The sequence below is a fragment of the Aplidium turbinatum genome, chromosome 16 (assembly GCF_918807975.1).
Source record: "Aplidium turbinatum chromosome 16, kaAplTurb1.1, whole genome shotgun sequence".
In the NCBI taxonomy this organism is placed as follows: Eukaryota; Metazoa; Chordata; class Ascidiacea; order Aplousobranchia; family Polyclinidae; genus Aplidium; species Aplidium turbinatum.
Window position 1 is genome coordinate 6,327,104 of NC_137487.1, and position 14,389 is coordinate 6,341,492.

At 37.7% G+C, this 14,389-nt stretch overlaps 1 protein-coding gene across 1 annotated transcript; it reads left to right on the plus strand.

Annotated features, from left to right (window-relative positions):
• Window positions 1–269: 269 nt before the first annotated feature.
• Window positions 270–3,794, plus strand: LOC145785862 (uncharacterized). The gene is made up of 3 exons (XM_082597571.1): window positions 270–296; window positions 603–1,016; window positions 1,468–3,794. The coding sequence occupies exons 2-3, from the start codon at window positions 662–664 to the stop codon at window positions 3,780–3,782; spliced, it is 2,670 nt and encodes an 889-aa protein (XP_082453697.1). The 5' UTR covers window positions 270–296; window positions 603–661; the 3' UTR covers window positions 3,783–3,794.
• Window positions 3,795–14,389: the final 10,595 nt, after the last annotated feature.

The window sequence follows — 14,389 nt, forward strand, 5'->3', positions numbered from 1 at the left end:
AAGTTTAAGAACCTCTAAACTAGGCTGTTCTTGTAGCTTCTTTCAATTATAAATATAGAGTTCTTCCTCAAAATAAGCCAAAGTATCCAATCTCTAAAATTAAATAACTCTGGTTGCAAGTGCAATTTCTAGACTGCTACGCTGTTGAACAGCATTGGCTTGTACATTAAGTTAGTCATAGCTTGTAATCTAGTTTTATGTAACTTATTGCAGGCACAAAATGTGTTTTGATGCAAACTTAACTTTTCTGCCAGTAAAATTTATTTTGTTTGTTGCTCAACTTTACTTTTGTGCAGGTAAGTTACAAAAAGAAATTTAAAAAAAGAAGATTTTTTCAAACTTTGTTGATTTACTGCATTACGTAACGTCTCTTAGTTTTTGTTGAAGACCTAGTTAAAACATTGGTTGACTATTCAAGATAACTGTGATAAAGATAAGATTACTCTACAAGGCGTATATAGTTGCATTGCAGCGAAATCATTAAACTACTCTCTCTACCCAATACAACTTTAGTGTGAATATATATTTTGAAAGCCATTTTTGTAAAAGACTGGAAAAGCACAATGCAGTGACATGACGTTAACCTCTGCTTTTGGTTTCAGGTTTTCAAAAAGAGCGGGATGGCTTTTTCAAATGTTTAAACTCACGAAACACCACTTTAATGAGTGATCAAATATGTGATGGCAAGTTTGATTGCAAGGATCTTTCAGACGAATTTCTTTGCCCAGATAAAAGGCTGAAATACGATTCACGTCTTCAATACGCTCTAGCTAGCCTTCACAGTGGTGAAAACATGCTCAAAAGAGATTCAGCAGTCGAGTTTGTGCATCGCATGTGTATTCCACACTGTGTTGTCCGTTCGCATCTCAAAGCATGCGAATACTGTGATCCCGGTCAATTTCCTTGTTCTCCTTTAGACTCTACCCACCTGAACCAAACTTGCGTGATAAAGCCACAAATTTGTGATGGAACCTTAGATTGTCCGAACGGAGAAGACGAAAACTTTTGTGGACAAGGTATGATTATTCAATCAGTTCTACAATCTTTATGGTGTTTTGTAGGCTTTGATTTACAAAAACTAGTACAACCTGTTTCTGAAAAGTAAGCTAATATTAACAGTAACAGAAGCGTTCACATAAATTATGTTGGTTACTAACTTACTATACAGTAGTAGCCAGTAGACTCTTTAATCTTTAGCATAAGCCAAGGGAGGGCAAAGGATTTCTTACAGCTTAAGGAGCTGATTGACTATTTTTATGCTGAAGGGAGTGATGGCATATTTTCGACATCATCCAGAGCAGCAACCAACAATTAATTTATGAATTATTTTACGTTTGTTTATACGTTACAGACAGAATTTCAGCAATTTTAACGTAAAAACGTTTTCAAATATGGTTCGTTCACTTTGCTTATGGTAGAGACTTTATTGGTAGCCTATCTTCATTTGCTCCACTTTTCTTGTTTTAGGAATGAAATTAGAAAAGAAGCTACGAAAACCTTCAAGAAAAGCGAGTTCCAGTGAAAATAGCTTGACAAACCACACTCAAGAGGCAAGCAATGCAATTCCTTCAGAAGACGGTGATCTTGTAGAAGAAGACATTAAGTTTCTAGCTAACACAAAAATCCGCTGTGACGTGTTAGATAGTTTGACCCCTCCGTTTAGGAAACCAGGGGGCGCAAGAAACTTTAGAAGACAATCAAAGTGGGCAAAGAGTAATCCAGATGCTGTCATAGCAGAAATTATATTTGGAAACACTCCTAATGTTTCTATTCTTCTAAACTGGGTTAGTCATAGCCGTCGTGGCGAACCAGCTCCCTTACAAAAATACGCGAGTAGATTTCTGAAAAGTAATCAACATAACTTATCGGATAGTTTACTTTTCAATCGAGGCAAAAAAATCCCAGATGGAATTGAAGCTGTAAAATTTGATGAGCTGTGTGACGGTGTGATAGGTTGTGGCAGTTTTTCTGACGAGATTTTATGTCCAGGTAAATTCTATTGTGAAAATGGAGATCCTCTTCACATTGATAAATTGCGCGTCATGGATGGAGAAGCTGACTGCTCTGACAGCAGCGATGAATGGCCAATAACCAAAGGTCATCACACGATAGCATCTAGGTATAACTTAATTGGTAACTGGACACTTCAGGTTCTAGTGTGGGTGATGGCAATTACAGCCTTGGTTGGTAATATTGTCGTTATATCTAGCACTTTAGTAGAGTTGATTCGCAATAATCGAGTAGCCACAGCTTCAGCAATTATGCAAAAACGCAAAACCTCTTTCAAAGAATCTCTCACTGGCGCCTTTGTGCGAACCATCTCTGGTGTAGCAACTGCTGGATATTCTGGTGGAAGTAGTCGTTTCCGTTTTAAAGCTGGTTTAGCTGGTCATCGACGACTGGTCAAAACCTGGAATGGTGTTTTGGTATTGAATCTTGCAACTGCTGATCTGCTTATGGGTATATATCTCATGTGGCTTGCCACGATGTCTGCTTTGTATGCAGGTCAGAATGACGTAAAAGAACAGTACTGGACCTTTGAGCGTGAGTGGAGAACCAGCAGCACATGCAATATGTTAGGGACCATTTTGGTGGTGTCTTCGCAAACCTCGGTTTATACATTAGTGGCTCTTACTTCTTTGAGGTTATATACAGTTATAAAACCATTTACCAGCTATCATTTAAAATTTCGATATCTTTTTGGAATTTGCATTTTGACCTGGTTTTTATCTATTTGCTTAGCTGTAGTGCCAATTTTATCAAGCACAGAAGAGTACTTTGTAACGCACGCCTGGGTTCCTTTCCCACAATTTCATCCTCCAAACATCAACAAGACGGTAGCTGACAACCTGGCTCGAGGTATAGCCTACCTTACAAACACAACAATCCCTGGTGACACTCAAGATCAGCAAGAAAATCTCACCTGGAGAAAAATCGTAGATTTCATGAAAATAGTTGCCCCAGATCACAGTGATTGGAAGTTTTATGGATACTACAGTGAAGATGGGGTGTGCATGCCTAAAATGTTTGTTAATCCTGAAGTAGATCCATTTTGGAAACACACTGCTGCAATTGTTAGTCTGAACTTAATTTCCGTGTTATACATTGCAATAGCTTATTTTTTGATTTATTACAAGTCTGCGATAGGACAGATTTCAATTAGCAATCAAAAAACTGCAGCCTGTGACAACGATGACAGTAAACTCCCTAACTTTCCAAGTAAACCTGGTTCCAAGAGAACTTCTGTCAAAACTTGGGATAAAAAGAAAGTCATCACCCACAGAGAGAACAAACCAAGACTAAAAGTTGGGGACAGCTTACGAAAGAAATACCGAGATTCAAAAAAACGACTTCGTAAGCGAGGTAGTGCTCAAAGCTTGAGGCCATCTCGAAACAGCTCAGTTGAAATGCAGCGGCGAATCGCTTTGCTAATAGCTACGGATTGTGCTTGCTGGATACCAATTTGCATTATGGGGTTTATCAGTATGGCAGGTGGAACGATACCAGACACTGCCTATGCAATAACAGCAATCGGTCTTCTTCCTATCAATAGCGCTCTGAATCCTCTTCTTTATTCTCGTTTCATGAGAACTTTGTGGGCTCGTGGTTGGTCATCTGTTCGATCACGTGCTTCGACGTCATTCCTGTCATCAAGCGTCATATCTGAAAGATCAAGCTCCATACAGACTCCAAAGAAAGACAACAACGGTTGTGATGAGATGGATTCTGAAAAAAATAAGAAAGACTCCAACAGTAATGAAAACGCGCCAGTTTCAGAGTAAAGTGATTCAAGGACAGGTCCTAAGATATTCTTGTCAGTTTTTTTTTTCTTTTGCTATGACAGCAATAAAGAAGCTAGCTTTAAAATAAAATTTTCTTTGCTTGGATGTCGTCAAACTGACTACACTATAGGTTATCCCTTTTGTAAGTGGCAGGTGAGGCTAACAATCAAGCAATCTGGTGAAAAATCAACTCTGGACAGCTACCAGAACAAGGTAAAGGCTGCAATGGCTAATACTCATCAAAGCGACAATACTGCAATTGCAATATACTTTCCAAGATAAGTGCTCAGTAACATTCATACCACAAGACGTTGTTAGGTGTGCTGCAGAGAAACTGTAAAGATGAACGGGTCTGGTTAGGCTGTCACTTTTTTACTTGAGCGGAAACATTTTGTTTAGCCTTCTGCCTCTAAAACTATCCAAGGCTTTTAGCAGTATGTTCAGAATAGGTTGAAAAGATATGGTGACAATATACATTATACATCCTTGTTTTTGATGGTCATAGTTAAAAGCAGCATACATTTTTGGTAGTTAAAACTTAAGAGTAAAAAAAATAGATGCACACGAATTACTTTCAGAGTTCCACCAACTAAACCAAACCATTAAAGTGAAAGTTTCGAGAAACTATGAGTTTAAAACTTTCATAATATGATGATTTCAACTTTCGAAACATAATTATGAACTCTTTATCAATTCTATTGACTTGAATGTTTTGATATCGTTTGCACTTTATATTTCTCATTATCTAGCAATGAACACTTGAAAAAGAACAAAAGCTACAAAAATATTTTTCGGTCGACGCTATACAAAATGGCAGCAGCTGATTGTTGTCAATACAAAACTAAGTCGTCGTTGGAAAGATAGTCCCAGATAAGACGTGGGCAAAAAAGACCATGCAAAAAGAAAGACTTAATTTTGAGTAAGAAACAAAATTGGTATTTATTTAGAAAATCAAATAATTGTGAGTTTTGTGTAAATAATTTATATCAGCAAATCATTGTTTGCAGAAGAGCTAAGCCCATCTAACAACAAACTAAATTAATTTTAACACGTCAAAACGAATTACACAAGTGTTGCGTAACAATCCAGCTGGAAAATTAAGCCTTGATTGTTTAATAGTTCATCAATAAAATATATTTCTGTGTTTGAATAGTCTCTGTATTTCATGAGTAGAATTATTTAAGTCATTAGCTTTGTCATTATACTTTTATAACATCACAGCTATCTCAGTATCACAATTAAGAGACCATTGGATTTGTATATTCAGTCTAACTATTGTGTTTATTTGTTTTATAAATTAAATGTCTTTATGTAAATTATAGTTAGCATTTTGACTCTTGATCGCCTCCTAATGACTATATAAATTAGTCTGATCACCACTTTTATTTATGGCCTTCACCTGTAAAGTGTAGCAGATTTGTACAAAATAGGCTATATATTTGTTGGTAAAAAAGAAAGTTTATAGAACTTTTTGGACAGTCACAAAATATCAAACATTAATCACAAAATCTTCGAATTTGCATCAATTTGTTTTTTCAATAACTAAACGCCGTGTTTTCATCACTGACTGTTAGGTCTAACGTTGGCGGTAACTGAAACTGTGCATATAGTGCTATATTACTTTTGATATTGACTTAAAATGTTTTAAATATTTGCACAAGTTTTGTTTTTTCTCATCATGCCATCGTACATAATAAACAAAAATGTCTTTAAATGCTTTTTGTTTTTGTTGTGAGAATAAAGAAGGACTTGGTGATGATGATGTTTGCTGTTTACAAGAGCATCTATTCGACATCTTATGCCTTTCCTTTAAACCGGGATTTGTTAGACTGGCTTATCAACATTGCTGAGAACAAGGATGCAAGTACAGAAAAAGCTAATAACTTAGTTGAGTCAGATCTAAAGTGTAGGCCTACTTTCGTAACAATACTGCCACTTAGGCTTATAGACAATCTTGTCACCAAGTTGCAACGCCAACCATCACTCACAGAAGCCATCTTTGTTTGCATATTCAATAAACAAGACGTTTTTCAATTGAGTGGTAGTCTATTATAATTATGTTGTATTTTGTAAGTTTTGTTTGTTATTGCGCCGACATAAATGTTCTGCACACAGAATGCCTTAATGAAAACTTTTGAAAATGAGTCGTTTGGTTACATTGGATTTCTAAACTGAGTCGCGGTATAAAAAAAAGTTGAAAACCACTGATCTAGTAAGTGAACTTAAATTCTAAAGTGACCTTGATCTATTGATTTTTAGATCAAAATAACACAAAAAAAAAACGTGATCATCATCACTAAAGTCCTATAAGTGATCTTCAGGATCAGATCACGATAATCAGTAATATAGCCTGCTATAGTAGCTTATCCTATTGTATGCAGGATTTTCTTGAAGAGAGGGGCACTTTAGCACATGTCAAGAAAGTTGTCTATTTATTGATATTAGCCAGCACAGTACTGTCAGTTTGTCATGAATCCATTCTTCTACACACTAGTCATAGCCTAAGTTACTAATTTTTGAATTCAAATTGTAGAAATCATAAGTTTTGTTTAGCCTAGCCTATATAGCTTAGTTAGCCTGTCTTTCTATTGCTTTGTAATTATAGCTTTGCATGATTTAAGTTAGTTGTTGAATATCGTGCTTTTAGCCTATTTGTTGAATATTCTTGGGTTAAAAAGCGAGAAAAATATTAACAGACCAAAAGGAGTACTGGCTCCCTAAGCAGCCCTTTCTACCCGGTCTGGGCACCGGAGCGGTAAACATAGCCCTGGGCAGTGGCATAGCCTAGCCTACTGTGACCATTTTATTCAGTTTCACATTTTTCAAAAAGGAATGCTTGATGTGCACAGTAACTTTTTATACATTGGAATATCACATCAGTTTTCTTTGATATGATATGAACTATTGGGCAAACTGCAAGCCTCAAACACAAGCTCCGAGAAAAAACGTAGGCTATAGCCTATCTAGAACTCCTGCAATGTCGATTTCGACATTGTCTTATTTTCCGGAATTCAACAAAAACAGCGTTTTTACCACAAGTCATTTGTAGCATGTGAAACACGACATTTGAAGCAACGCTTGATTGGACAAGTGTTCCATCCAAGAACCAAAGCCAGCCTTTGGGAATCGATCATGCATTACAAAGGCTAGTGTCGAAAGAAAGGTCTGATGACATACTAGTCAGAGGTCTCGGTATAATAGTCCAGTCGTTGAAGGGTTTTACCTTGACTTAATTGGTGTAAAGCTGAAATTTTGCACATTGGTTCTGTTCATTGTGTAGGCTACAATGAACAAAAAAATCCCCGTGAAGATTTTTTGGTGAAAAAAAGTTATCCGCTATTTTCGAAATTCCGCCATTTTTTTCAACATGGCGGATGTACAAATACTGAATTATTCAATTTTTATAAAATTATTGTTAGTGTTGGTGCTCATTTAAAAGTAAATTTCATACTGCAATAATTTCACATTGGCAAAGTTTTGGTCCACCGTGATTGCCGGAGGAAGTTTACGGATACACGGAAAAGGGTTCAGGGGAAAATGCCTGCAAAGAAATTACGATCTGTGACAAGGAAATTCAAGCTTCTGAAGCCTGCAGTATACTGCGTCAAAAGGGTGCTGATGGGATTAATGCTGCCAGTACTAATAGAGGGGACAACACTGTTGCGACAGCTGGTCGAAAAGTACACATAGACTGTCGTAGGCCTAAACGTTACACCAACCCAATCGATATACAGCTTAAGAAGAACAGAGAGGAAAGTGGGTCCTGCGTCACAAAGAAATGAAGTGTTCGAATTATTGATGGCAATTTCGGCAGTAAGACTCATTGTTTGTTTTGTGGGACTCGAGTTCTCACGGACAGACCTGGCTTTAGTTTTGTTAAAACAGATATTTTTGCAAGGACTAGCCTATATTAGAGTGTTATGAGAGACGTTCTGACAATTGGTCATTCGCCGTGAAAGGTCTTATTGAATATTACGGTGGCGATTTGCATGCTGCAGACTGTTTATACCATCATTCTTGTAGTGTTAATTTTATATATGGATTTAACGTAATCTTGTAATGCGGCAGAGTATTGAGGCAAAACGTCGAAAATGTGGGCGACCGAAGGATGAGGAACAGGACCAGGCATCTCTAAAGATGTGTTCACATCTTGAACAGAATGATGAAGAACTGTTAACGATATCAGACCTCAGATCTAAAATGAAGGAGTTTTTAGCAAATGATGATTGCCTTCCTTATGGATCAAAATATCTGAAGACCCAATTATAGAAACAGTATACGGTGAATCTATTTATATAGCTGAAGGTCAGGGCCTTCATGACATTGTCACTATGGGAGAGAAAACATCCAAAATCCTCCGATCTCATTACCTAAAAACAAGGCATGAGGATGATGAAGAGTCACAAAAGAGAGAAATAATTAAAACTGCGGCAAGGCTCATCAAAAATGATGTTCTATCTGTTAATGATTATTATCCAAGCACAGACGCACTCAGTAATAATAATAGTAATCGTGTTTTATGTGCGCCCATTGCGATACATAACATACAGTAACACTGCGATCACAGATGCGATACAACAGACGACAGGAAGCAGCGAAGTGACATATAGTCTTCGAGTCAGCTACTCCCCTTATTTTGGCTTGCCGTGTCTTTGCCGAGACACAGCCGCGTGCTCTGGAGCGGTGTCGAACCCACGTCCTTTCGAACGTCGCGCAGACGTTCTCACCACTCGGCTACGCAACCGACACTCAATCTCGGTCCTGCTCTAATGTAGCCCACTTTCCTGAAACTTTGCGAACACTGTTGGGTTCCTTATTTGTAGGAAAAGACAAAGCAAAAGGTTGCAAGTATTGGCCAAGCTGTCGTTCTCACCACTCGACCGACCAGATCGTCAGACCAGGAGCGGTGATTGCACCCTTGCAAATTGGTCTTGCTGTTCAAGGACATCATTTGTACAGGTCGAGATTTCTTGTTGATACTTTACAGTTTACACAATATGGGATATTGTTCTTCTTACGCAGAAGTCCTCAGGTTTAAAAAGAATGCAGCTGATTGTGTAGCGTCAGAATCCATTGTTCTAGAGAACATAGACCTACCGGAACTCGAAAGTACAATGTTATTTGCAGCTGACAATGTTGATCATAATATTATCACCCTGGATGGGAAGGGGACTTTCCACGGGATGGGAATGATTGCTGCCTTGACACCGGGTCAGAAAGCAAACCATATGATTCTAAGGCACAACATATCACAACTCAACATCACAGAGAAGACTAGGATTGAAATCATGCAACTCCGTTTTGCCAATGAAGCGCAGAAGACATCACTGGCTGGTTAGGTAGGCTACCTTTTTCTCAAGATCAAACCCTGAGGAATATTGTGAATGGTGTTGTGGCCGAGGATAACGTTAATGTACATGAACAAACAAAAAAATGATCGACCTAATCGATCAGTAAAACACTTCGGGGTAGTCTAAAGGCTGCGAAGTGATCAATGCCCCAAGAAATGATGATGTTCCGATTGTGAAGGCTGCTGTTCTTAATGCAGTGTCACACTCGACAACGTTGATTGGAGAAGACACAGATCTGTTGGTCCTGCTTCTTCCTTGTGCCCAACAAGTAGGCTAAACAAAGATCTATATTTCCGTTCCGACAAGGAAAATGCTGACAAAGTATATCATATAAACGAACTGAAGGTGGTGATGGGTGAAGGATTATGTTCCCAGTTACTTTTTCTACATGCCTACACTGGATGTGACACAACATCAAGAATCTTTGGTGTGGGTAAGAAAATCTGTCTTTCACAAGCTGGTAAAGGGTAATGCTACTATGAAAGACTGTGCCAATTACTTCCTTCTTCCAAAGCAGACAGAAGCATCCATTGTGAACAAAGATTGTCAAGCGATGGCTGTGTTTTTGGGGGCACGCGGACGGATTTTCTCTCGTCATTGCACTACAGAGTAGCCTACTAAGAAAAAAAGTACTCTCTTCCCAATCATTTGTGACGCCAGAACGCCTACCACCTACTGAGTCATCAACAAAATTTCACTGTTTAAAGGTTTACTACGAAATAATGGTCTGGCTAGGACAGGAGAGTGATATGGAAACTTGCGGGTGGGGTTGGAAACTGGAAGGCAGTCAGTTTGTGACAACAGAGTCGGACATGAATGCGGACTCAGATTCCCTCTTATAGATTATCCACTGCAACTGCACAACTGCCTGTAGCAATGCCAGGTGTAGCTGTAGGCAGAATAATCTACCCTGTAGGCTACCTCAGCATGTGGACAGTGCAACTTGATGCTTGTGATAATACGTACAATCAGTCATTACTGGATGAAGATGATGACCAGGACTTATAAGCAACTGAATGTAAATAACTTAATAAGCGGTCTGCGATTCTTGTACTGCCAGTGTTTCACTATTGATTTTGTTTCATATAGGCTAAGTCTTTCCATTAAACTAATTAGTTAATTTCATTTTGAATTGTTTTAATGAATTCCTTACCACCTTAAACCTAGGGATTGACGCCAGAATTAGAGCCCTAGCATGAATATTAAGTGAATTATTGTCATTATAGGCCAACTGTTTTGGCGGCCATCTTGAAAATGACAACTTTCTGGTGCTCTGATTCTCCTAGATTTTAATATATTATTCTTGATGACAAATACTAGAAAAAACCGTTGGAAAACCTTTTGTAAGAATTTTTTTGGGTCAAACCATATATTGACCTGACTATAAGTGAACAAAATTATCGTTTTTGGAACTATTATAGGCAACATTAGCGTAGACCATTATATAATATTTTGTTAATGTCACTTCGTTTAAAGTCAAATATAGTTGTTACTGAGTACCTACTTGCTTATTAATTGTGACAATGGTAATATCATATTTTAAAGAAGCCGTAGTATGACGATACTGTACTTCGGAAAAATATTCAAATTTTGTTTATCCGCCAATTTGAGAAAAAAATGGCGGATTTTCAAAAAAGGCAGATAACATTTTTTCACCTGTGGCGCCCGAGAGCTAATTTTCTCTGACGCAAAGCGCGTCACCGTGACGTCATGTCGAATTCCAGAATCTTCCAGTCCCATTAACAAATACCGCGTACTTTCGAAATACAGTCTTGTAATCAATCTTTGCATTGTGCCTGAATCGCAGTACCACTGTATTTCATCGACTAGTGAATCCACCGTTGTATTACGTTAGATGATCGCACGTAGAATTGGCAATGCCTGTGGATCAAGGATGCCAGAGCTTGGTTTTTCCACCTAGATCTGGGGTTTTTTGACCACATCTGGGTTTTAAGTTTTTTTATTTCAAATTTAGGCAAATCTAGGTTTTTTTGGTTTTTAACTTTGTACAAAGCTTGCACGGTATTAAGACACTGGGATCTTCAATAAATGGTCCATACTGCAACACAAAAATGATGGTTGTTTGTGGTATTCAGGCTTAGGCTACACCTGGTGGTTGAAGATTTGGCGGTGTCGAACCGGCGCTCTTTCGATTGCCGTTTCAGGGCCCTCACCACTCGACTATGCAGCCGACACAAAAATGATAAGGTACCGGTAATGTTTTTTGCATCAGCTACTGCAGTTAGTGAGGCACATGATGGAAGGAAGGAAGAAATGATCCAACTTTATGAAAATGTGGATGACTAATATTGGAGTAGTATTTGTTTAGGTTTTTTTAACCGCTTTACTACATATTTTCTGGACCTGGGTTTTTTTGCCTCATCTGGGTTTTTTTTAGCACACAATCTAAGTTTATTGGAAATTTGTCGCTGGCATCCCTGCTGCTCACTGCTATTCAACTATACTATACTATTCTATTTGAATACAAGTTGGTTGTTTGATTTATGCGGCTTCTAGAATGTTAAATGGTAAAATGTAATATGCAGAATTTTGTTCTCTGGAAGGTGCAGTCGTAGACGCCGTTTCCTTTACCCAAAGTTGAAGTTCTTTTTGTTATTTAAAAAAAGGGGCGATTACTTTAAACCCGTATCAACGTAAAGTCAATCGGGGATCCGCGTAAAGCAGATACAAAAGCATCAAAAATTTAAGAAAAATCTTTTTGTTATGATGGAGTTTCTATTTGTAATCAAGTCAAGTACGCCAGCATGCTAGTATTTTGGTAGTGGGATTGTCAATAGTTCGGTGTTCTCCTTTCGCTATATTTGGATTCTGTTCTTCTGAAACTAGCAGTCAAGTTAATAAACAACGCAGTCGTAAAGAATTCTATCTCGTGGTCAAATTCTGTTCCGTCAAGCCAGTCGATAGCTAAGACAGTGAAGAAGACTATCGTGTCCTGGTCATTCCTCGCCAGTTCTGATCTCGGTTCTGCCCATGAATGTCGCCGTCAGTTCGGACGGCTGTATATGAGCGCGCGAGCTAAACTTCCGCGTCCGCTACACACCAAAAGATTTTCACGGGGATTTTTTTTTGGTCAATGTACATAATCAACTGAAACAATGTGCAAAGTTTCAGCTTTACACCAATTAAGTCAAGGTTCGGCCCTTTTTTTCGCTTCAACGACTGGACTATAGCCTAATTTATTCCAGGTCAATACGTTTTACGCTTAGACTATAAGTCAAAATGAATTTTGCTAAAAACATTTTCTTTTTAATGATTGTACTGAAAACTTCACAAAAATTTATTCGAAAGCGCAAAATCTAAAATTCGTGAGCGAACAGCAACGGTCAAAAATAACGAATTAAACTTGGAAAAATGTTGAAATCGACACTGTTGAAGTTCTAATATTAAAACAAGAAGCCTCCTGAAAAAAGGTAAATACCTCAAAAAAATGGTCACCGTACGCAGAACCGTTGAGAAGATATTTTGGGCCCATACTAATGAGATCTTTGGGCCCCAAATCAAGATATTTGCAAGAAAAACGCACTGCATCCAAAGAACACCTGTAGTCTTTTCCTGTTTCCGAACCCCTTGAAAAGGTGCCAGACCTCTAAAATTATTTCGGTTCCAGGTCCAAAAGTTAAACCTGTTAACGCTACCGACCGTACGACACTGGCCTTGACCGTGTCCAGCATACCCGTTTAAAAAGCACTAACTCTTTTTCCATTCTTTATCAGTAGCCTACAGTATTTTAGATAATATGAAACTAAGGAACTTTTAGAAATAATTAATTAAACTACCATTCAACGTTTCATAGGCCTATAAAACGTTGAATGGTAGTTTAATTAATTACAGTATTTTAATTTCGCAATGGAAGCACTGCAGAAAAAGCAAATTCAAATCAAAAATTTGATAAAATCGCATAAAATGAGATTGGTGGCTTAGCCTGACTGCTCTGTGAGTCTGTGGTTTTAACTTTTAACAACACCGCCTTTGGTCCTGAGGAGAAAAAAACATTTATTGGAATGAATGGTACAAATCTATATGTTTATAAAGCAACAGCTTCAAGTGAACATTTACTCCAATGTATGCATGTCATCTGTGGGAAAATTATCATCAACGTGACATTAATCGTCTGCGTGTTGCCTTCAATAATGCGTTTAGAATTATACATAATTTGCCTAAACACTATAGCGTACGTGAACATCAAGTCTTGTGTAACATCATAACATTTGATGCATTACTTCGTAAATATGTTTTTTCTTTTGTTGGAAGATGCGAAGTATCGTCTAACTCTATTGTTGCCTCCCTGATGAGGTCTGATTGCCATCGTATATCAAATTACCGTCTTCATTATAATAATTCTATGTATGCTATTAACTAGTTTTGATGGCTGCCATGTCATCTGATTGTTTTTATCGTTCTCAATACTTTCAGTTCTAACTTGTAACGCTACCGTACCATTGTCTGTAAACTTGTAACAGTAGATAGCCTATTTATTGAGATTTTGTGCATTTGCAGTTTGTGTATTATTTTGTTATTTTTTGATGTTATTTCGTTGTTGTTGTTCGTTATTTGTGCATTTGCAGTTTGTGTATTATTTTGTTGTTTTGTTTTGGATATGGACAGCTTTGTCTGATGCAAATAAATTATTATTATTAAGAGAAGCTGTTGAGATTTGCTTTTTCCAAACAGCCTACCGTAATTTTCATTTGAATTATGCGGTACCAGTACTAGTTAAAATGTATTTTTATTTAAATTTTGTAGTGTTCTACAAACCCCAGGGTATCTCAACACCACAAAGTTAATGTTATTCTAATCTTTGGGCAAGCTTTATTTCAAAAACCAGGAAGAAATATAGCAACATTGTGGTAGTGATGCAGAACATAATCACACCTTTCCATTTTGTGCTGGTTTATGAACGTTGTTACTTGTTAGTTTGATAAACCTGCTGCTAAACTGGATATATAGTGAGACTATGAGGTAGGCTATCTCATTTTAAAATAATGTGAATTTTTTTTGTGACTTTATGTTTCGCTTGGCTACCCAAAATTGTAAACGTGATAAGAAATTAAACTCTCTCTCGTTTGACTTGTAGTAGCTTAGATTGGCAATGCCTCATCGTGCAGCCATGATACGGTAGTTGGGTCCAGTTTTTGAATGCCAATGATTCCACTTGGGGGCCGTAAGATGGGGCATTCGTGGAGTATGTGTTGCATTGTTTGTTCTACCGCTCCGCAGACACATATTGGCGTATTA

Coding starts and splice junctions, on each gene's coding strand:
- LOC145785862 (XM_082597571.1), top strand. CDS start 662: ATGAGTGATCAAATATGTGATGGCAAGTTTGATTGCAAGGATCTTTCA. Junction 1,017..1,467: donor CGAAAACTTTTGTGGACAAG/GTATGATTATTC, acceptor TTCTTGTTTTAG/GAATGAAATTAGAAAAGAAG.